This window comes from Bombus bifarius, unplaced genomic scaffold (genome assembly GCF_011952205.1).
Source record: "Bombus bifarius isolate JDL3187 unplaced genomic scaffold, Bbif_JDL3187 scf7180000008178, whole genome shotgun sequence".
In the NCBI taxonomy this organism is placed as follows: Eukaryota; Metazoa; Arthropoda; class Insecta; order Hymenoptera; family Apidae; genus Bombus; species Bombus bifarius.
In genome coordinates, this window is record NW_022884495.1 from 909,435 (window position 1) to 932,847 (window position 23,413).

At 39.8% G+C, this 23,413-nt stretch overlaps 1 protein-coding gene and 1 long non-coding RNA gene across 2 annotated transcripts in view; one reads left to right on the forward strand and one right to left on the reverse strand.

The window, feature by feature from the left end:
* Nucleotides 1-544: 544 nt before the first annotated feature.
* The window catches only part of LOC117209475 (5-hydroxytryptamine receptor 1A), a 112,194-nt gene continuing 89,325 nt past the window's right edge, over nt 545-23,413 (forward strand). Inside the window, exon 1 of the mRNA XM_033451560.1 lies at nt 545-947. Coding sequence (XP_033307451.1) covers nt 545-947 — 403 coding nt within the window. The remainder of the gene's footprint in view (nt 948-23,413) is intronic.
* Nucleotides 2,109-2,501, reverse strand: LOC117209487. Its single transcript, XR_004487922.1, has 2 exons — nt 2,384-2,501; nt 2,109-2,313 (listed from the first exon to the last, which is right to left on the reverse strand). It is a non-coding gene; the product is annotated as an uncharacterized LOC117209487 (long non-coding RNA).

A 23,413-nucleotide genomic window follows, 5' to 3' on the forward strand; every position in this document is an offset into this window, starting at 1 on the left:
AATTAACGAAATCATCGATGGAACCTTTCGCTCGTTGTTAGAAAATCTAACTAAAATCCTCGCTTCGTAGTAACTGTTCGTTTGTTTCGAAAATAAAACGACGAAATGGCGTCTACGTTCCAATATCTCTTCTATCTGTCCATGCTACGCGCGTACATTTCTGCACCGTCAAATCTCCCATAAAACGCGCGACGATCGGCTAATAGTAATTCATAAATAAACGTGCATCGAGGTTCTACCTGTTACGACCGAACCGATATCACGATCAACTTGAAAACCGAGTCGTCACCATCCGCAGAAAATGGTGATCCAAGAAGAACGCATCGATTTTCATAGATTTATTCAAAAACTAGAGATAGAGACGACGTTGAAAATTCGCGAAGACTAACGAAAGAAAACAAACATCCCTCTAGAGAAATCAGCACGTGCACGATCCGATGGATTAGCCAAAGAAGACGGAGAAGCAGGAAGACGCGGTCGCAGATGCCAGCGGTGTCGTGCAGCAAGTAGAGGCAAGAAATTCCTAGATCAGCCGTTTTCAGCGATGATCGGCTCGTCGACGCCAACGATCGGTCGCGCGGATCCTTACGAGGCCGTGGTCGATACCTGCTACGAGGATCTTCTGCTGTTCGCCAACGACAGCGGCGTGCTCTGCGAAGGTTCCCGATTCGCCGTGCCTGGAGTACTCAACGACACCGACGTGGACGGTGAACCGGTGAACGGAACAGGTCTGGACGTCGACGTCGACGGTCTGAATAATTGGTGGGCTATGTTAGCCCTGGTCTTGGTCCTGGGCACCGCTGCTGGCAATATTTTGGTCTGCCTGGCTATCGCCAGGGAAAGGCGGCTTCAAAACGTCACCAATTACTTCCTGATGAGCCTGGCGATCACGGATCTGTTGGTCGCTGTGCTCGTGATGCCTCTCGGGATTCTTACGTTGGTCAGAGGTAAGCGTTCGGTTGCATGAGAAACTAGCGCGTGGTTGCGAGAAGTAGCCGGGCACACCATTGTCTTATCTATCGGTGTAGTTAGTTCGCGTATTAATTAATTAGGTTCGGGTATATCGTTTAATCTTCGCGTGATTCTCGAAAATTTCAGCGAACTTTCAAAGTGAAACGTACAGTTTGATAGAAAAAGAAAAAAAAAAAAAAAGAAAAGAACTGGCTTCGTTGAAACAGAAGTTGGAACGACCGATGTGCAAAATTGAGTTCTACTTGATAATATGGTAGTTAAAGCGTGTGTAAACTATTGCCTCTTTGTTAAGAAGATAGTTTAATAACTTAGTATAGCGAATGACGTATGGCATCGACTAGTGTATTTCAAAAAACACGTATAAGATTTCATTGAAGATCGTGTACCTCGAAAATATCGGACTCCGTTTGTTCGAGTTTCAATGGTGCGGTCTTATCAACGATCTAAAAGTAGATTTAGATGAATATATTTTCTAGATTACTCGAAAGCTTTCTAAAAGCTTGAAACTTTTCGCGCACCGTTCTAAATTGAAACCTCTTCTAATTGAAAAAAATAACGATGATTTGTTGCCAGCCTGTTCCCATCTAGGTCATCCGAATAATTTAGAATTAGAATATCTAATGTACGAACACTTTGTTTGGATTAGCTGCTGGAAACGTTCGATTCCAGGAACTTTCACGATCTGCATAATATCGTAATTAAGTGAAATTTAATCGAACGCCGAGTGTAACTCACAAATTCCTGAAATATTCCACTCACGTTTCTGCTGCATTGCAGCCATTTTTCTTGCGTTCTGAGAACATTCGACGAGATATCGAAATCTTAAAAATATCACTCTACGGAGATGGCCCCGTGTCCGAATATTAATGCCGGTGTCTGTGCACGTGCATAGGCGCCTCTGACGCGATCGAATCGTTTCGTCTCTCATCTTTACACTTGGCGAATCTGGGTAAATTGAAACAGAGAGAAAGACACCGACGAGTAACGATTTAAAGTTCATTTTTATAGACAGCTCGGCTGGAAGCTTGTTCTTTTGTTTCTTTCCCTTTGTTCTTTTCTTCCTTCCCTTTTCGTTCTGTATTTTTTTTTCCAGATAAATTGAAAGTGGAGGTGTAGGATAATTGAAAAATGTCAGGCTGTCGAAAATAATTTTAATTAACGGAAGAATGCGCAGGAGGATGCAGAGACGTGGTTAACGATGTTGAACGAGTTTTATGCGGAATAATTGGATCCCTCTGATTTATAGCGTCGAATAGAAGTAACATTCCACGTAAAATTGTTTGTAGAGCATTTCTCCTCTGATTTCCTTGCTTCCCCTTTATTTTCCGCTTTCGTTTCATCCTGTTATCGTTACATTTAGAAGCTATAATTATATAAACCAACTTTTAACTCTCGTACATACAGCACGTACTTGCGCGTCTTCCTACTCGTTCGTCCTCGATAGATATCGACGTATAAACTCACAGTATGCTGCACGTAATCAATGGCTTTGACAGCCGGGCAACTGTTAGGTCCAGATCTTTGACAAAGTTTTACACGGCGAATCTGTTGTTAGACAGGACAATGTGGGCGGAACTTGGAACGCGGAAATGCCGACCAATTTTCACTTGTCACTGATTTCTTGGCTATGTGCTAGCTTCGCTACTATCTCTTGCTCTATCCACGTCACGTTTCAGGATGACGCGTACATAAATATTGGAATTAAATGATACACATTGACGTCAATGAATGTTAATTTTCATTAATGAAATTGAAATATTAAAGATAGCGTCGATTATGCTTAAATAATGATCTCAAATACGACGAACGAGTCTAATTTTCGCAGAATATAACAGACTGTTAATTAGTTTTAGAACTTTAAAAAGCAGTGCTATTTTAGACGAAGTAACGATTTCTACGTATTTCGCACTAGGTTTATCATTAAATTTGAAATACAACGATAATGTTAAATCCGATTAAACAACCAAGATCGATGATATTTGCTAAGTTTGAAATTAATTCCAACATAAAACTACGGTTTAAAATATCTGTATTTCGCTGTGAAATATTGCTGTCGATAAATATAGATTGGTAAATGCACATTTAACAAGAAATTCATAAATTTTTAATAATATATTGGTGAATATATAAATATGAATTTGTTTGCATTTTGTACGCGATATATTTTGCATAATGCTATGAAGAATTACAATAGCAACCGTACTATCTTTTGCAATAAATAACATGTTTTCGTATTATCTATGAATCATAAATCTTGTACGATACGGAATTCGTGTAGCGTAGAATTTATGTTTTGCGTCATGCATTATAATAAAAATATAAAATATATATGTATACATATGCTAAAATAAAAAAATATTTGACAGAGAACATTGCATGAATGTTTAACAATTTACAAAGTAATTAGTATACTGTAATAACCTAATGAAAATATAAATTCTACACAAGCAAATTTTGTCCCAATCCTATCATCCAAGAAATATTCTTCTATCATTGGCAAAATTTTGCTCAAAATGTACACATACATAACCGTATACATAAATGTTGTATACGTAAAACAGGTTCTTTTGATTATTACTTAGCAAAATCTCATGCATATCTTTTATACTATGAGTAATAATAACAAAGAATAGTAACATTTGAATGTAGGACACGTGTTCAAGACACGTGCTAAAGTCGAGCAAAATTTGCAATTAATATTAAATATTAAATTAAATTAAATAATACTAAATTTGTCTTTCAGATAATTTTGACAATTTTTCTAACCTTCCAACGCGACGTACACGTATGCGACTCTGCAACGAGAACTTCCACAAGCAAAGAAAGCGGAACAATTACTCGCACGTTTCACCAATTATCTGCCAATGCACGATTTGCAGCTGACGACGAATCTCCTGGTTTCTACTTTCGAGAATAGATAATTTTAAACGGTATTAGACCCCATTTTCCTCGCGAGCAATCTCGCCGACAATTATACTTTTCTCGCGATCCTTCCTGAGAGTTGATCCATTATGCATAAGAAAGGCCGCTGAATGAAAAACGGCCTTCGGGTTTTCCACCTATCGCGCGAGAAAAGCGATCACCTGTGAGCTAACAATCCGCGAATTGCTTGGAAACTGATGTTCAGAGTTTGCATCTGGGGACCAAGCACGCTGGAATTTATTCTTTCGATCTTCCTCGAGGAGAAAAGTTGCTTCTAAACAGGGTGTATCACGCAACTGGGACGAACTTATAGCCTCAACTCTCCGCAGGTAAACGTATCTTTTTGTACTCTGCGAACCGAGCCATTTTTGTCTAGTTTTTGTACCATGTTAGGTGATTAAAAAAATCTGAAAAATTTCCCCGACACTCGTCGACGTTCCTAACATTCGCGTTGTACAGGGTGCAGCTGAATAACGCGTATTAGGTTGTCCGGCAAGTGTCTTTCTTTCGCAAACGTGTTTTCTACAACAGTGCACCTTCGTACAAACGTGAAACCAAGTGTGTGAAATGTCGCGGTGTTTATCTCAACAGACAAAGATGGATCGTACGTAATTCGACGAAATAATATAAAACAAAAAACGTAGTGCGTCTATTATTTCCTCATAAAACGAAAGAAACTTTCCGGACAACCTAACGCGAGCTTGTACAGGGCGTAAGGATTCTTTGCGAAAACATAAGAAAATACAAATTAATAAAATTTTGTTCGTACGATGCTTTCTTTTCGAGGCAATCGAGTTTGAAAATTCATCGAGCATACTTGAACGTGGCTAGTTCCGGACACAGCTGAAGTACATGATCGACAGGACGTTATTCAATAAAATAAACAATCCAATAAAATAATATAAAACAAAAACTATCGTGCGTCTATTACTTCCTTGTAAAACGAAGGAAGCTCTTAAGGAACAAAGAAACAACCTGCTACGTACGATTTTTCACTAAGTTCACGTACCGTCAGCCATAATCGTGCGACTTGGAGACTCCGCGAAGATAAACATCGCAACTGTCCTAACAAACGCGAAGTAATCAAAGTGGCTTGCGTCCGAACGGACCGAGCGGTAACTACAATCGCTGCAAGCTGTTACGATCAATTTCTAAATGCACGGTTTCGATTTCGTCGTTCTGCCTCGCAAATTGCAACCACGAACGACTCGACTGGGAGCCATTAATTGTCCAACGATTGGAGAAGCTCGGATCGCGGGGGGGCCAGGTCGATTAAAGTCGGATAAGAAAACGGTGGTTGCGATGGGGATCGCGTTTTCGGTGTGGAAAACAGCAAGGAACGTGAGACGAACGTGCACATCCGTCCAGCTTGGCCGAAATTGCCGTACACGTTCGGGGAGAGTAATGCCAGCGGAATTGTCGGAAACGTAAGTGGCCAATTTGTAGCACCCTCGATCCCCCGAGTCGCCATTTTTCACTCACTTGCCAGCTTGTTTCGACTGAATGTTTTAACAATGCCCCGCATACGTATCTCGTTCTCAGTTTCTGCACGGTTTCGGATACAAACGTCTGACGATCGATCGTCGTCAGACGGATCGTTGTTACAAGAAATGGTAGGTTAAATCGGACCAGTTAACGGTTGGACGATACGCGTTATTCGTTTAAATCGCGATAACAATTATTAGCTGGTTCTGAATATTTCCATCGTTTTATCGTTTCAACGTCGCAACGAAGAAAGGGGTTTTCTTCTTTCTTTCTTTCCTATAGAGTCACGGTCAGATTCAGAAATATGGTTCGAGTAATATTCTCTTATCTATGTGTTTACTATTAATTTGCGCTTGATACCCTTTCGATCGATTTTTAATTTATTCAACATACGCGTAATGGCTGTGTAATATCGGGGAAAAGGGCCTAAGAAACATCGAGGTAACCATGAACAATGTCGCGAGAGTCGAGGCGCCGTCGGGTCTATCAATGTGTCATCGGTCTTTTCAAGTGCATAGTTTCGTAGAAAAGGCCTACGTGACCCTGGCCTGCGGAACACGTGTGTGCTGGGCCTAGGAAAAGACAAAGGGATGCTAGAACGGCCAGAATGTTAGTTGAGAAGCGCAGTGTGAGTTGAGAGGTCACGGAGTGTGAATCGAGAAGTCAGAGAGTATAAGTGGAGGAGCGGGATAGTATGATAATAAGACGTACGACGACATTGTAATCGGTCCTTTTGTTATTGAGTATCGCTTATTAAACTACACTAAACTCTAAATAAAACATCATTACTTGTCCTTACTCTAAGATCCATAAGTTACTACAGCTATTACGTAAATTTTCTTTCTCAGCGTTTATTCAGATGTCACTCTCACTGTGTTCGGAATTTTGAGTGGTCGTCCGTTTATGGCACGGACAGGCCTATTCCCTTCTTTAGGAAATTCCGAATTACGCTCTCCGAACTGTAAACCTAATGACTCAGAGTTCAGGTAAAAAACTCCGGGAAAAGACCAGTCGGAAGGGCACGATGGATAGACGAAACCTAACGGCTGGTAGGGAGAGTCAGCAACGTAGGAGGACAGTTCATTATCAGACATCGTACCGTGCGGGTGAAATTCTTCTCACTCTCAACAAGATCTTACCATCGCCGTGTTCGTAACATGACACTTTACTTTTATACAACAAGTGCAAATACAGTGCCAGATTACTATAACACTCGATCTATTAAACCTCCTCCACCTTGAGCGTTAATTCATTCGAGGTACGCGATATCGATCGATCGGTTTGACCTGATGACCGGTTGCTCCTTAGTCGAGAATTCGCAGCACACTGTGTATATAGTATATAGATCATTTCGAAACATTGTGGAATTGTGGAATCTTGGCGAAATTGACGCTTGAAAATGATTAGGAAAAGATTCTGCGAGTTTCATCGATCAGAGTTCGGACCGAAGCTACTTGCAACAGCTAGCGAAACGTCTGTAAGTGGAACGACAGTAAGTGGAACTGGCGCGTACGTAGTCAGACACGCCATTCTCCTGCCTTCTCGTTTCTTCTCGTCGAACATTACCAAACCTCTTGCAGTCGCATAATACCGCTTGCACATTGGTACTGCTCGTATTACGTAATTATGCGAGCTGGTTTTTCAATCTATTAATTACACGAGAATTCGCAGCGATCTCCAGTTAATTTGTAACTATTGGCAACTAAGTGTGTTAGAGTTTAATCTCGGAATTAAGATTAATAATCTGTGGAAGACACGATGTTTGTGTTGAAATAATATCATGTGATATTTATTAAACAATTATTACAGGAAATATAAGTGAGCCTCGTGGAATGTAGACAGTTGGCTAGTTATTCTCAGACTGACTGACTTAGTGACCCATGGCCCTTGAAAAGGTTTTGAACCCCACTCTCTATGCAGTAAAGAGTGTGATCTGAGTATGATAGATGACTGTGTGGCGTCACATGTGCCACGGAACCTTCTAGTAGCTTCTCGATACAAAGCGCTGTGCCGTCAAGGCGTCACACCAACGTGCCCAATGTTCCATCCATATCTTTACGCTTCTTCCGCCGAATTCTCGAAAGAGCATGCACGCGCTAACCGCCGCGGTACATCTCACGAACACACGCTAGTGGGGATATCGCTGGGCAACGAAGGGAAGAATCCGTTCGATCAATCATCTCATCTGTATGCGATTAATATCGTTGTATTCCAACAAAGTGATCGCGGATTTTGTCAATACGACCTAATGACAAAACCCGCAATCGTTTAGTCGCCAGCCCAACAATTGAAAAGTAGAAAATTTAATTCTTCGTAAATTTGTATGAAATTCGCCCACACGATGAACTTTAGAATCGAATAATAGAAACGAGGAAAAATTCGCGTCACGAATTTCTGCTTAAAAAAATGAAACTCTACTTCTAAATGACTATAATAATCGTGATTTTCATCTTCCCGTATAATTTCGATCGTGACTTTCTCGTTAACCATATGAATGTTGGAAACGCACTTGGCGCGAAATATTTTATCAGAAGAATTTCTTTCTTTCTTCCTCGTCCGTTTTGCCAGAAAATCAGCCGTGCCACGGAATACGTCGCAGACTGTCCGATTCCATTAATTTTTAACGTGGCGTTTGTTTCGACGCTGTCGCATTTTATACATCGACTAACGGTTCAATAGATTTAGCAGCGCGACACGCCGTGTTACAGCGTTTTAAAATATTGTCAAGGAATAATGTCTTGGAGCATCGTTGCGCGTTCTGAGCATTTTTCGCTCTTCTATATTTCGACAACGATTCTCTTATCGTCGTCGGGAGGAAACTATAGATAGAGACGGAGCTCGTAAAATTGTGGCGAAAGGCAGAGAGAAGAAGAAAGCGGACGTTCCAAGTTAAAGTTAATTCGTCATTTTATACTTCGTATACTGCGGATTTTTATACAAACCCATATTTTTATGGATATTATTGAAACATGTATAATTTTGTGTGCTAGACTAGATTGGCCGCGTGGTAGTGACACACGTATGTGAATATGAGTGTGTGGAAGTACGTGTGTGCACGGCGCCTCGAAAAACAGATGAATGTGACAGTTCCATTGGCAGTGTGATATGAAAGATGGTGAGACGAAGAGAGTGCTGAGACGCGTGCAAATGTACATCGTCGAAGATCCTGGAATATCTTTTATCAAATAAATCTAAAACTATTTTGATATGAATCCTAAGTGTAACCTTAATGTTCCTTTGCTTTCATTTCAGCGACTAAGATCCACAATTCTCAACGGATATAAAGCAAGGAAACATAGAGCTGAAGCAGGCATTTGTTACATTAACTGAATATTACGTCACAAATAATTCAATAAAGAAGCGATGGCGAACATACTGTTGCGTCGGGCAACACTCTACCTAAACCAGGCCACATACCGCGGGCAAGTCCTTCAGACCGAACAGATATTCTTTCGCTGCATTGTTTCCTAAAGTTTATTGTCCACCACGGGTTGACACGGGAAAGTCGCCTTTTCTCACGTATGAGGCCTCCCACTAGCGACTTTATCTCGAGAGCGGTTAGCATCCTTCCTCAGCCACCACCATAGCAAATAACCAATTAACAACAAAGCCTATTTCCCTCACTGTCTTAGCCAAAATCGTCACCAACAAATCCGATGGTCCCGTGCGCTAGACACATCCTTAGCTTTCCTCCGCCACAGCACCGCCTCCGTCACCGAACCTCGCTGATTTTCCATCTTTCAAACATTCAACATCCTTCGACCGGGTTTACACCCGAAGATCAGTCACTCACTTATCTTATACATACGCACCAGCGTAACTATCTTCTTCACAAAGTTGTTGGAATAAACTGCGATTTATAACTTGTTATCTCAGTGTCATATTCAATTAACCACCTCTATTATCCTAATCGAAATAGGGGATCGATCATTTCGTGACGTCGATTATCTAATCGTAACGGGAATTTACGACTCCCGTTGGCGTGCTTCCTCGCGATCGCGTCTCTCCGCGAGTGGTCGAAACACATACCTTGCGAAACGTGTGAAAATGTAATGAAAAATGCGATCTACGTTCGAGTTCGCACAGCGTCTACGGGCGGACATCTTCCTGATATTATTTTCCATACACAATTTCCAAGTATCGATAAATTGCTTTTTACGTAAATTGGTTCCTCGTTACGATAAGCATTCGCAGGTGGTCGAGAAACGACGATCGAACGTAAGTTCGCGTTCATAATGAAAATATCTTTTCTATTCGCTTGCATTCTGTTTACGCGGCCGGTGTAACTGAGTTATTGACTCGATTGTATTACCACGACAAGTTCGACTCTTCGTATCAGGCCGAGAGATCAAATTACCATGACGAGTCAGACTCGTCATTTCAGGCCAAGAGATTACAAATTCAAAGAAAGATCCAATCAGAGAGCAATAGAACCCCCTCTGCCACTCTGCCTCGCTCGTTCAATCTCGTCGGTTGAATTGGATGGAGCGCGGAACCTTGCGTCGATCGAACGACAGAGCCGCCAGACTGGAACGCAAAGTCGCGGTCACGTTGAATCATGCAACGATGACAATAAAATATTTCGTGGAGAATTCGCGGTGCGCCAAGTCGAGACGAGAAATCTGTCTTTGTCCGCATTCCGACGGCTGTTCTGTTCGCTTCGCACGTGCTTTGCTTCGGCTGCGGCGGCTCTGAAACATTGAACGAGAAGAAAAACAACAGCTTCGGCCGGAGCATCTACAATCGTCGTGTTTTCACGTATCGCGTCTCAGCTTTCACGAGACGGAGATGTTGCGAAAGAAGCCACGACGACTAGTCGCGCGTTTCGACCAGCTGTTGCGTCGCGACAACTTTGGAAACGAGAATGAGTTAGGCTAGAAATGCGAGTGCTACGGATACAGCAGCGCCTGTAACGAGTACGATGAGAAATATTCGTTCGATTATCTATTCCCAGAGCGTTAAATTTGATGCGTCCATTGTAATAACGTAGGTTAGCCTACGGCAAATTAATCTCTGTTGCGTTATGCGAGCATGTGGAACACGCAATTCGTAATATAATACGGAAGCTCTAAACAAATTGAATCGGCTCGTAAATCCGACTTATGCTTGTAACCGTGTTGGACGATTATGCCATGTATCAAATTAATGAAATGCAACTGATTGCGCGGCTAATAAATAATGATGGCCGTACGTGCAAAGCTTGGCAGTTCGGTAATTGTTTATCGCAGCATGGAAATTAACCGCTCGCGAGAAACTGCCAGGTCTACGCGAAGATAATCGGTAGAAATTGGCTGCGAAATATTTCTCCTTTCAAATTCGTGATCGATCTTTTTCCTTAATTCGTTCGACACGTGCGATCACTGCGCGTCAGAAATATTTTTTCTACGATATCGTTTAAAAAGTGCTGTCTCGATAGAGAATTATTTTATCTACTAAATACTAAACGAAGTACTGTGCTTTTCTATGTCTATACCTTTCTGCACATTCTCCGCATTCTATGCATTTTCTCAACATCGGATTTCCTATAATTGCGTGAAAATCTTTGCGATATATTTTATAAACGCGTCACAACCCTTATTTAAGGATCGTGATACCAGATGCATTAAAAATACCAAAAATGTGCTACGTAACGTGGGATTCCTTTCGTAAGAAGATAGTAAATCGATAAATAAACAAATATTCTATCATTGTGTATTTTTTAAAGACCAGTGATTTTAACTCGGTAGAAGTAGCTTTGTGTTAACTGTCGGTAGTTCTATCGTTACCTGCCAATTGTTTAAGGCAATTATTTTCTAGACAATTGTTCGCGATACGTTCGACTTTTCCTCCACTTTGTCTCGACAGTTACGTTTCAACGATAAAAGTCACGTTCGCTTGGCACGATAAAACCACGAAAAATAGCCTAGCGAGGGAAGTTGGACAGATTCTTTTCACGCGATAAAAATTAGATTTCGGGCGTAGAAATTGTTGGCATTCCCGACGAATTTCAATTTGAAAGCTGACAGGATGTCGAGCGAAAGTGTCGGGTCTCGGTATCTCGCGCGAACATTCTGTGTATCCTGGCCAAACTATCGTGTCCGTCGCGGACGACAGGAAACACGAGGGTGCACGGTTAATTGTAAATCGAACAACGACATGCCAGCCACGTACAATGTACCGAATATATTAGCGGCGATTTTGATATTAGCACGGCTGTCTCGTCGACCTGTTGTTTTGCTAATTTATGCTGTAATTGATGACGACGCAACGACGCGAACCGACCAAGGGACAAGTTGCCTGGAAATTGAATCCAGCTCTGCACGTAGTAAATGAAATAATATTTTTCTCTGTCTGCTCGCAGCAACTCGTATATCTCGTTTTCAGCCAGTTACGAGCTTATTGTTTCACCTGTTTCCTACCACTTTCATATTGCTCTCTAAAAAGCTATTACTTCCGATGAGTCGGCGGATGACTTTCATCAGATACGTTCTTTGGTTATCACGGCACAAGCTCGAGTATCGTTTTCAGAACACACGTAATAACAAAATAGGATTAAATTATCCGTCGTGATGGTATCGCTTCAACGAGAACCAGCATTGTAAATATTTCATTGCTATTTTAATTTAAAATCCTGAGATTAATAGCAATCGCTAAAAGCATATTGATTCGTGGTAATTTAAACAGAACGATCCAGTAAGGAATGTTCATCGCGCAATTCGATTTTAACTCGAATACGATAAGTAGATTACCGGGTGATGATGTACAGATCATTAGCGAAGAGCATCGTGCTGTACAGCGCGAAAGTTTGATACATTAGAGATTTTTATGCGTTCAGGCGAAATTTTAAATTGCAAAAATACACAGAACGTACGGTTTTTACCTTTTCTGTTGTACTGTCAAAAATATGAATTTGCGTAAGAATCAGCAATCTGGCGATAAGAAATATTTCTCTTATCTCTTCGAAGCTTCTTCCAAGTATAATATCTCTTCACACAAGTCTTAATCGATTCTTGTACTTTACGTCGCAACGAGTAAACGATGTAACGATGTCATTGGTGCGGAAACTTCGAACCTCTGCGTTGCCAAGGATTACAATCTGCATGTGTAATTAGCGCGATCATTAACGTTTGGCACCGGAAGCTTCTGCAAATTGCAGGTTTAACGCAACAATTCCAACCTGCGAAACCGATTAACGAGTCGAGAAGCGAGATCAGATTGCGTGTCTAGAATCGCGTGGCCGATCGTCGTTCGTTTTTCCGGACGAACTCGCTCGAATCCAGCCGCTAGCGCTGTCTAATTGCGAGATTTAATTAGAAAGATAATTGGCAATTCGACGGATTATTTCCAAAGAACGTGAAAGATAACGTAGCTTATTGATTCCCCGACCAGATTACCAAACTTTCGCTTAAAGTTTGTCTTGTGCGATAAAGTAGCTTCGTCTTTGCCTGTCATCGCTTAGCGCGCTTAGCCTAAATTTCGCTTTCTGCTCATTCCTTTACGACGCTTCTTTATATACAGGATGGTTTCTAACTGGTGGCACAATCGTCCTGCACCACAATTACGGACCAACCTGTAGTTAATCTTCAAATATTAAAAAAAAATACGCGAAGCAGTGGATATCGGAAAATTCGACGTTGTCGCGAGTTCGACAAACGAAAAGGTTGTTTCGCGAAAAGAAAACTTCGAGATAAACCTTAGAAATAATATTCTAGAGCAAAATATCCCTCGATAGTATTTTTTCTCAGAGTTTCGTAAGATAGAAAAATATTGAAATCTGAACGACTCTTGTTAATAGACACATTTCGTTCGTTTATCCGAAAATCCGAAAGTCTAAAAATATCAGGTTGTCTTAAAAGTTTCTTTCGCTTTATGAGGAAATAATAGACGCACAACGTTGTTTCTTTTATATTTTTTTTTGTCGAACTACGTACGATCCGTTTTGTTTTCTTGAGATAAACACCGCGACATTTCACAGAAGGTGCACCGTTGCGAAAAACACGTTTGCGAAAGAAAGACACTTTCCAAACAACGCGATACATCGACTGCGCGTAATAAACAAAACGTACATTTAACAGGTGATTTCAATGTAAATTCCAATTTCAAATTTTGTTCATAGAAATATGAATTTGCATAAAGAACCGCAGTCTGGTCATCGGAAATGGGCCGATCTAGAGTCTACAGGCGTGGCGTTCATTTACGCGTTCAATACTTCCGCAACGTTTAATTAATTCCATGACAAGGTATCCTTAAGCGACGATAATCGGCCGTTAATTACTGGGCCGTTCTTGTGGACAATCTATTGGCTCCACGCTGCATTCCAGGTTGGCGGATGCCTGTATATCAACCATATCTCCTGTATATAGGACAGCTTAACAGTAGACGTTTCGTGGACGTTGATAATTGCGGTCAATTTTGCGGTGCACGAAGTACCAGAGGCTGGGGAGGTTAACGATTAAATAATTCGCTACGTTCGCCCTTGGGGCGGATGGGAAATTTCGTTTTTATTAGGACAATTAATTTTTCATGCTAGCAGAAGGAAGTTTTTATTCTACATATGAATATATATGGAAATTAGGGTAGTTGAAAAAACAAAATTGCTAATAGCGGGTTATTCGTTGCTATTAAGTTTACGCGCGTGTACCTGGCTCGATGAAATTTTATCTCCAGCGAAGATTAAAAGGAACAATTTCAAACGACGAATCGTTTCTACTCTCGTCTCGTTGTTCTCGTTTCAGCAGCGTGGAATTATTTCAATTTTATTCGCAGGAATAGTTCGTTCAAATTCACGAAGCATCGAATAATCTGAACGACTACTTTTACTTTGACAAGTATCAGTTATCAACTTTAAGATCAACATTTTGTAGATGATATTTTGCTTCGTGAGTTTGTTACAGTTTTTACAGGCTTGCAGATACTCACGAGAGAATCAGGTTGATACGAAAGGGAAACGAAGAGAGATAGAAACGAAACTAGCCGACCGAATAATTAAATTAACATTAACGTGAAAACTATAGCTCGGTCGAACTGCGTGAAATAATCTGTACAATGTATTATTCAACGACAAGAGCTTGGATAAGTACTTTAAAAGCTTGTGAGAGTACATGGAGGAACTCGTTAACAAAGAGGACGAGAGTCTCGTCAAAAATGCTTCGCGAAGCTGTAGACGAGAAAAAAGGAAGCTATGGAACAAGACCGCGCGCGTTCTTCCAGTTGGATATTGTTAATCAGAAATATAGCGGCGTTATTTAAACATACAAAATCAATAAACTTCCCGCGCAAATAGATAAATTCCATATTTCGAGCGGAACATCGAATACGTTACGTGTTGGCCTGGCAACTAAGTGATTGCGGCTTTTGTCATTACCACCTAATGACAAGATCCGCAATCACTTAGTTGCCGATGCGATATGTTCCATTTGGGCAATTCCACGGAACTGCGGTTCCGCGTAAAAGCTTACAACCTATCGAAAGTACCTTGCGATCTATAAATCACGTCGGCAACTTGAAAGATAGCCGTAGCACCTAGAGAAACTTTGTACAGAAGAAGCAGCAGCCACTCGTGAGCTAAGCCCTTAACATTAATTTCCATAACAGGGCTCAGCAGCCTCCTCTTTGCATGCATATTAATTTTTCTGCGAGCCGAAATTTATGACGCTGTTGCTTCGATCGAATTCATAGCCGGCTCGGCGACACGTATAACGTCAAAGAAGAAGAAGAAGAAAAAGAAGAAGAAGAAAAGAAAAGTAGAATAGCGAAAGTAGGTGACAGGACGTGGAAAGCGGGCGAAACATGAAAAATTAATCGCGTGCTTCCCATCGCGTTAACCTAACGATCCATGTCCCTCGAATCAAATTCCGCCTACCATTTACATCTCAAAGTCGTGCGTAAATGCAGCAGGCAGGTTGGAAACCGGACCTCGCATAAATATGAATACGTTTAAGGTGTTCTGGTGGCTCTTCTTACACCGCTCGTCCAGGGAACTCGAACGCCACGAGATCCGATCGTCGCGTTTCGCCAAGGGATTTTCATTCTTCTCCTGTTTCTCCTCCTGAGGCTTCCTCCTGGATATGCAGAAACACTCATCGAGCTTATTTACGGCGGCTTAATCTTTGATCAGTTTCTCGTATTTTATCGTTTATGGCCGTACTACGCACTACGCTTTCTCGCCTAATTTTTCTCTGTTCGCCTGGGAACGATGCTTCAGGAGCAGAGATCGTCTCACGTCGTTTAATGAACTCGCAGTCTAATATTTTGTACTCGCGTTGGAAAACTAGTCAGCCAAACAATTCCTATCGAATTACATCGCGTAACGTACACACGTAACAAAGTGTCAGCTGAATCGGTTTGAAATTCGCTGAAAATTGCGGCACCGTGATACACAACCTACGAAAGCAGACCTTCTGCTCCTGCTGCGCTTTGTTCAGCGTACACGTGAAAGCTTTCCGTTCAGGACAAAAGGATATCGTTAGTCGGATCAATTAATTCGAACGAATTTCAGGCCAGCGGCAAAGGGAAAATATTTGTTCGCGAGTCGGTTCCTTTGAAGCTTTCCGTGTTTCCCTCGCGGTTCTACGTTCGGCTGAAAAAGAATCGACGAAGAAAGATCCAGGCTACGGGGTGAAAAATGATCGCGCTCCAGCCGATGGCGAATCATGCTCGAGAGACGAAAGGAAGGATAACAGGCGACTAAGAAATTTGATTTCGTCGCAGAAAACGATTCGTGCCAGAGGATTGCCGTTATCGCCAGCTTCCTGTGACTCTTTCGCTGAAAAATTGCCCGATGAGAGTAAGTTTCATCGAGAACGGATGGCTCAAGAACGACCGATTGTCGCGTCTCGTTACGGCGTTAACCAACTTTCGAAAAGCTTCGTATAACGTAATACGCCCATAAAATGTGTAAGTGTAATTATTGCAAGTGTAATCGTGCGAGTGAATGTCTTTGCGAGCCACCGCTTAGTTATACGTAAGAATCGTTGCTATTTTCTGGACGATCAAAAGATAACTACATCGACCAACTGTGAAGTGACCTGTCGTTTCTGATGTAATTTTACTTCAAGAATTGTTTTTACATAAGCGTCTTCATTTTGCTAAATTCCTTTTAGAAATTTTAGTACAGTAGAGCTGCCTCTCATCCAAACCCTCGTTATTCGAATACCTTGATCTTCGAACTCTCTATTATCCGAACATATTTTACTAACGTTCGTGTACAACGTATCGTTTCTTTTAGTCGAACGAGTGAATTCTGATTGTGAGAATTTAGTAGGCGTTCTAATTATCGGAACAAAATACGGCGTAATTAGAAATCTCGAAAGTGGTGTAATCGCGACGAGAAACTGGCAAAAATACACGGCGTTGGAGAAGTCACAGTCACGGACGTTAAGAAGCAAAAATACGATATCGAAGATTATCCGAAGCGCGTAAATTGCTCGGATTCTGGCGACAGTAGAAAAGCCTTAAATATACCGATGTCCTGAAACGGTTTCATAGCGATAAGAACGGCAATAAAGACGACTTCATACAAATGGAAATATCAAACGAAATAATGGTAATGGAGAAGTTCCTTCTGACGACGAAGCATTCGTAGTATTCGAAAAGGAGCATCGACGATTCGAAGTGTAAAAAGAATGTAACTCCATGCAGTTACTTACGTGGAAACGATTATGCGACCAAAAGACACGGGATTTACAAATGTTTAAAGTATACGTCGATTAATCATAATCTGTATTCGAATAAATGGGATTTCATATTAGAAAAGTGATCGTTCTATTGTCCGAAAATTCCATTATCCCAACAGTTTTGTCTTCCTATTAGTTGGGATGGAAAGCAGGCTCTTTTGTACATTAACTGTAGTAATAATAATAGCGATAGTAGTAGTAATGGTATTATAGTAGTGGTAGTAGTAGAGGCATAATCTATGTTCAGTCTCCTGATCACAAAAGGAACTCGGTTTACAATTATTTCCCCTATTATAAATCTACATACACATCCATCTACTCACACACACACACACACCTTATTTTACCCTTATTTCAGTATTATATGTCTATCATCTGCCTGACTACTAACCATGATACACGCCTATCATCTATTATCTATTGCATAAATCTTTACCTAATTGCCTAATTACCTACTTAACACCTTAACCTACAACTACGGGCCAAACGTAAACATTACGGGCATAGCCCGTAGTAGATGATCGAGCCAAACGTAAATATTACGGGCATTCTCGAACGTAAATCGTAGGTCAATGGGTTAACCAGATACTCTCTCTCTCTCTCTCTTCGTTCTTTCTCTCTTTTCTCTTTTGCAATTTCCTTGACAATTTCACAGCCCTGTAAATATGTTTGTCTTTCATTGACAACCACTGTATCGCGATGCGTAAGTGTAAATAATTTTGCGTGAAGGCAGATTTTCATTAGTTTCATTGTTAAGTCAGTCTACGTACACCTATCGAACTTTGTGCGCCTCTCACGACCGACTGTGTACAGTTACACATACGACAAATTGAAACCAGCCGTAAAAACAGTAGATCGCCGATTTTCTCTGTTATCCGACGCGCAGATCTCGCCTGTATTTTCAGTCGAGAGGATCGATGGCGTGAATTGCCTGTGATTCGTACAGGCTTCTGCTTTATGCATCATATTTCCGCGTAGACAACGTGTGGAGCATCGTCCGACAAATCGACGAAACGTTTTTCAATCACTCAAGAACAGACAAATAGAAGTTACGGTATTGTTTCTCCTTGCCGGTGAACGATTTTCTGTCTGAAGAGGGTTCGTTCCTTGATATCACGTCGTTTCGGATATTTGATATCGACGAGATCGTCTATTTCGTGTAAAGGAACTTCCTATCTCCCTTTTTATCCACTGTCTTTGACGAGTTTCGAAAGGTGCTGGGGTCGTTGATGTTTAAAAACTCGAAATGATAAACGATGCGAAGATTTCCAATAGAAACAAAGAAGGGATTTTTGTTCGTTTTCGCGTTTATATGCTACCGTTTATAGAAGAAGGGACGCTTCAGACGATCTTAAGTAATCGCTTAAAATGTGAATTTTACCTAAGCTTTACATATATAACGTATATAAAAATATATATTACAGATGTATATTCTCAATAAACAAGGAATTTCTATTGGAAAGTGGTTTTGGCAAAAGCACCGTTACGCGACGATACGACGTAGCCATACGATATTTTCTGTCGGATTTACATTTTTAACATTCCAATTATAATTGAATTTAAGCTGCTTAAAAGCGCTATTTTTGTACTATATTGTCTTTTCTTTCTTCTTCTGTCCTGAAAACTTGGTCGCAAAACAGCACAGATCGGTAGTCTAATGTGAATTTTACCAAAGCGTATAAATGACAGTGATCAGAAGCGATACTATTCAAGAAGCACTGCAGACTGTACATTTAAATTGTCTGTTAAAAAACATAGGAAAAATATATTTTGTTTCTTCTTGTGTTCTGAAAACTTAACAGCACAGATCGGTAGTCTACTGTAAATTTGACCAAAGCGTATAAATGACTGCGACCAGAAGCACGGCAGACTACATTTAAATTATCTGTTAAAAAACATGGAAATAATATATTTTGTTTCTTCTTGTGTCCTGAAAACTTGGTCGCAAAACAGGACAGATCGGTAGTCTAATGTGAATTTTACCAAAGCGTATAAATGACAGTGATCAGAAGCGATACTATTCAAGAAGCACTGCAGACTGTACATTTAAATTGCCTGTTAAAAAACATGGGAAAAATATATTTTGTTTTTTCTTGTATTCTGAAAACTTGGTCGCAAAACAGCACAGATCGGTAGTCTACTGTGAATTTTACCAAAGCGTATAAATGACAGTGATCAGAAGCGATACTATTCAAGAAGCACTACAGATTGTACATTTAAATTGCCTGTTAAAAAACATGGGAATAATATAATTTGTCACTCGCTGTATATACATCTGCAGATGTAATTAGAATTTTAGAATGTAATTAGAATTAATTTGAATTAGGTGCGTAAAGGACTCGTCTGAATATTTCGATAAAATCTGTGTGGTATTGCGATCGACAAGTCTGAATCTGGTTGTATGGCCGAATGGATCCGCATTGCTGTCTAATTCAAAATTCAAACTCGCTTTTGTAATATTAATTTATGATATAGGATAGCGTACAGCATCAATTTAGAATTCGTTGATTTAAACCAAATAATGATATGTAGTAAAATAAACGAAACGAATTGAATAATAATATATAAATAATTACGAATATACTCTCTTTCTATTCGCGTTATAATTCACGAGATAATCGATTCGTTAGTCCGTGAAACGGATCTATCTATAAAAATATATCGCGCGTTGATGTTTCCAACTAATATATCGATGCAGCTAGACAAACACAAATGTATAAAAAATTCAAAGAAATTCAATTAAACGCGTTCTTTTTATCCTTTCTTGTTTCTTTACCTTCGTCATTGTAATTGATTTATATTTAATATTCAACGTAGACACGCCTTAAAAAAAAAGATGACGAGACTGGTCGGTTCGACGTCTTTCCTCTATCTTTCTATTTCACCTTCTTAGCTAAGGGAATTAATGATATAAATCACTTACGTCCGATAGTACCTACTTTTCGTGATATAAGAAGGAAGGTAATTACCGGCGGACTGCTTTTCTGTCCGATCTTTTTCTTTCAGCCGCTTTCTGACGGGTAATTGAGAAAAATTACTCATCGGTCGGTTGGTTCCTCGAGGTCCCAATTATTCCTCCACTTTCGTATCTCGTCTATGTTTTCGCGACGATTCGTAACACGTCCGGTATCTCGCAAGGAGGATGAATATATTGCAAAATAAGTAAAATAGTCAAACTCGAAGATGGTATCACGCTGAGGGTAGCCATCCGCGTGTTATTTAGCAATTAAGTTAGGAAAATTTACCAAATGTTCATCTGGACAAATTGTAAGGTACAAATTAATAAAACATAATTCTACAAAGAAGATTAAAAAGAAAACACTCAACTGACCTCAATAAGGAAATAAAATAGACAAACTCGAAGATAGTATCCAGCTGGGGGTAGCCATCCACGTGTTATTTAGCAATTAAGTTGGAAAAATTTACCAAAAGTCCAGCTAGACAAATTGTATAGTGTAAATTAAATAATAAAAAAATTCTACAAAGAAGATTTAAAAGAAAATAGGAAAGAAAATAATAAGAAAGATTTATATCGTTTTCCGATTAGAATCGCGACAACGTGGTTGACGATAATGACTTCACTGGTTACTTAAACTTAACCTTCGAACGCATGATTTTTGTCGAATATAATAAGATATTTAAAGATGCCAATTTGTAAGACACAAAATGTTAGAAGAGAGAACTTTTTAAATCCACCTCGAAACGTTGTACCTTTGAAATTTGATTTGAAAAAGACAAAAGTTCGTTGCCAAATGGCTCTACATGTACAACGTATGAATAAATTACGAAACAATCATGCATTTGTAAAGGTACAATAAATTATTCATTTTATCGATTACGTAAATCGATCTTGAAACATTATACCTCTCGATTTGAAAAAAAAGGGTTTGTTGTCTGGTGATTTTATACGTAGAACGTATGAATAAATTACAAATAAATTATTCATTTGTACAGGTACAATAAATTATTCATTTTACTGAGTGTGTAAATCCATCTCGAAATTTTATATCTCTCGATTCGAAAAAAGAAAAAAAAGTGGTTTGTTGCACTGATTGATTCTACACGTAGAACGTATGAATAGGTTGCGAATCAATTATGCGACATGAAAGAGCAATGAATTATTCGTTTTATCGATCGTGTAGTTTGTTAACTTAGATTTCCCACCCGTGGCTAATTTTTCCTATCTCTCATCATGTATGCTACGTGAAACAAGAGATTCCGATTAGAACACGCAAAAATTATCAAACAATAAAGTAACTTCCACGTCGAAGATCATCAGCAACACTGTACGATAGTTCAATTCCATTTAAATGTCCAATCTCTGGTACAGTTTTGACGCGGATAGAAATCGTCTGGAATTTATTAAATTTTTCATCGAACACAACAGACTGTTCATATTGACTGGCAAGTTAACTATTTTTCTCACAGTGTCGTAGTTAAAAAAAAAAAAAAAATAGAAAGAATAACTTATTTGACGTAGCAAATTTCTATGCATTTCACGCAACGTATCTGCGGGCTATAGCTGATACTGTTGTATATTCGTCGTTAGCTAATCACTCTATACAAAGCTAGAAACAGATATTCCACTGACAAACGAAAAAGATTGCCTTTCAACCATGAACAAACGCATGGCAACGAACGAGCATCGAAAAGCCCGGTCTTTGCACCGGAAACCGCGTTGTATCACTCATAAATCCGACCCGGGCGTCAGTTCTGTCAATACAGGTGCAGCGTGAAAAAGTATGGCAGTTTGTCCTGATGACAGGCGAAACACGCTTCGTTAGCCTCGAATACGAGCAGATTCGAGCGGTACCTGCTCCAAACACTTTCGCCCATTGCATCCACATTGTTCGAAGTTCATGAGTTGGCGTCGTTTTATTCGACGCCCGTAACTTTTCCAACGTTGCGCGTCGATCGCATATTATCACGGCACTGTCCTGTGGAATTTCCTACGAAACGATTCCCACGTCCATGCGATATTTTTTATTCCGAACTATCTATCAAACGATCCAAGTTTTCTCTTTCGTCGTATCGACACATTGCATAGCAACTGTCTTTTATTTTTCTGTTTTCCCTTTTTTAATTGTTTTGGTATTGGAATCTCACAGAAATCTCGGAAGATCTACGTTAGAATTTGCAAAAGAAGGAACCAGTTCCTTGGCTAAATAAATATTTCGTTGGTGATATTTTGAAACTGTAATTAATTACGTTTAGAAATCGAGCTTGCGATTACGACGATCTTATTTCTTGGAAGAACGAAGGAAAAAATTCGTTCGAAATGTATCGAGAAGAATATTTAAAAGTTTTTCGAAAATTACGCGCAAGGGAATATACGTATAATACGTATAAAACGTATAAAACGCATAATCGTAGAAACGTAGAAATCGTAGTCAACGTTCCGGAGCATTTTCATAGGTAGCGAAAAGTAGGAAACAAAACATTTACAGGATCGATGTTACGCTTTATGAACCTCGAAACGAGACAATATCGTTTCACTCATAAAGCTCGTGCTTGATCGTACGACATCCGGAGCAATGAAATTGTTTTACGAGCAACTTGTATGCTAGAGAGAAATGACTAGAGATGATAGTAAGTTGGCGAACCATCAAGGCCAATGACCAAGATATTTGTTAAGCTTTCGAAGATGCTATTTGTAAATTTTCGCGTTGCTCAGACTTCGATACATTTAACGATATTTTCAAAGAAGTATCTGATCTTTTATTTACAAAAAACATACACGCAATTCGATCTTCTCTGTAATTGCAAATTGTACATTTAATTGCAATTTAACGATCGATGACATTACGTGTTGTTGCTGAATTATATAGTTGGTTTAACATCAATAAGTGAAACTTCTTTGGCAATTTACTTCAACCTTATTTACCTGCCTATCTTTCGCAAACATACGAAAATCGATAAAACAATCCGTAACTCGGATAAAACTGAAAAAAAGCAATTTATACTGAAAAGATTAATTTCGTATAAGTCATGTTCTTGATAAATCATCGTGAGCAAGCGCAACCAGGAGCCTGTGAAATTCCAGAACGATGAATCGCTTTGCGAAACATTTCGATAGAAACAAACTTAATTTGTTAACCTCGTCTAACCGAGTAAATGCTTCTTTCGCATCTTCTTTTCCTGGATCTGCTATTCGAACGTTGAAACACACCGATGCTCGTAAACGTGTCTCAACAACTTGGATAAAATTTTGACAGAAGCGTGCGAATATTAGGAAAATTTCAAATTGAAGACGAACGAATAATCGGACGCAATATTCGTCACATTTCTATCGAATCGGATAGATCATAAAGCTAAGTTCTATCACGAAAGATCAGCAAACTAATTTTTTACCGTTATTTGTACGAGTCTCGGCTCAGCCA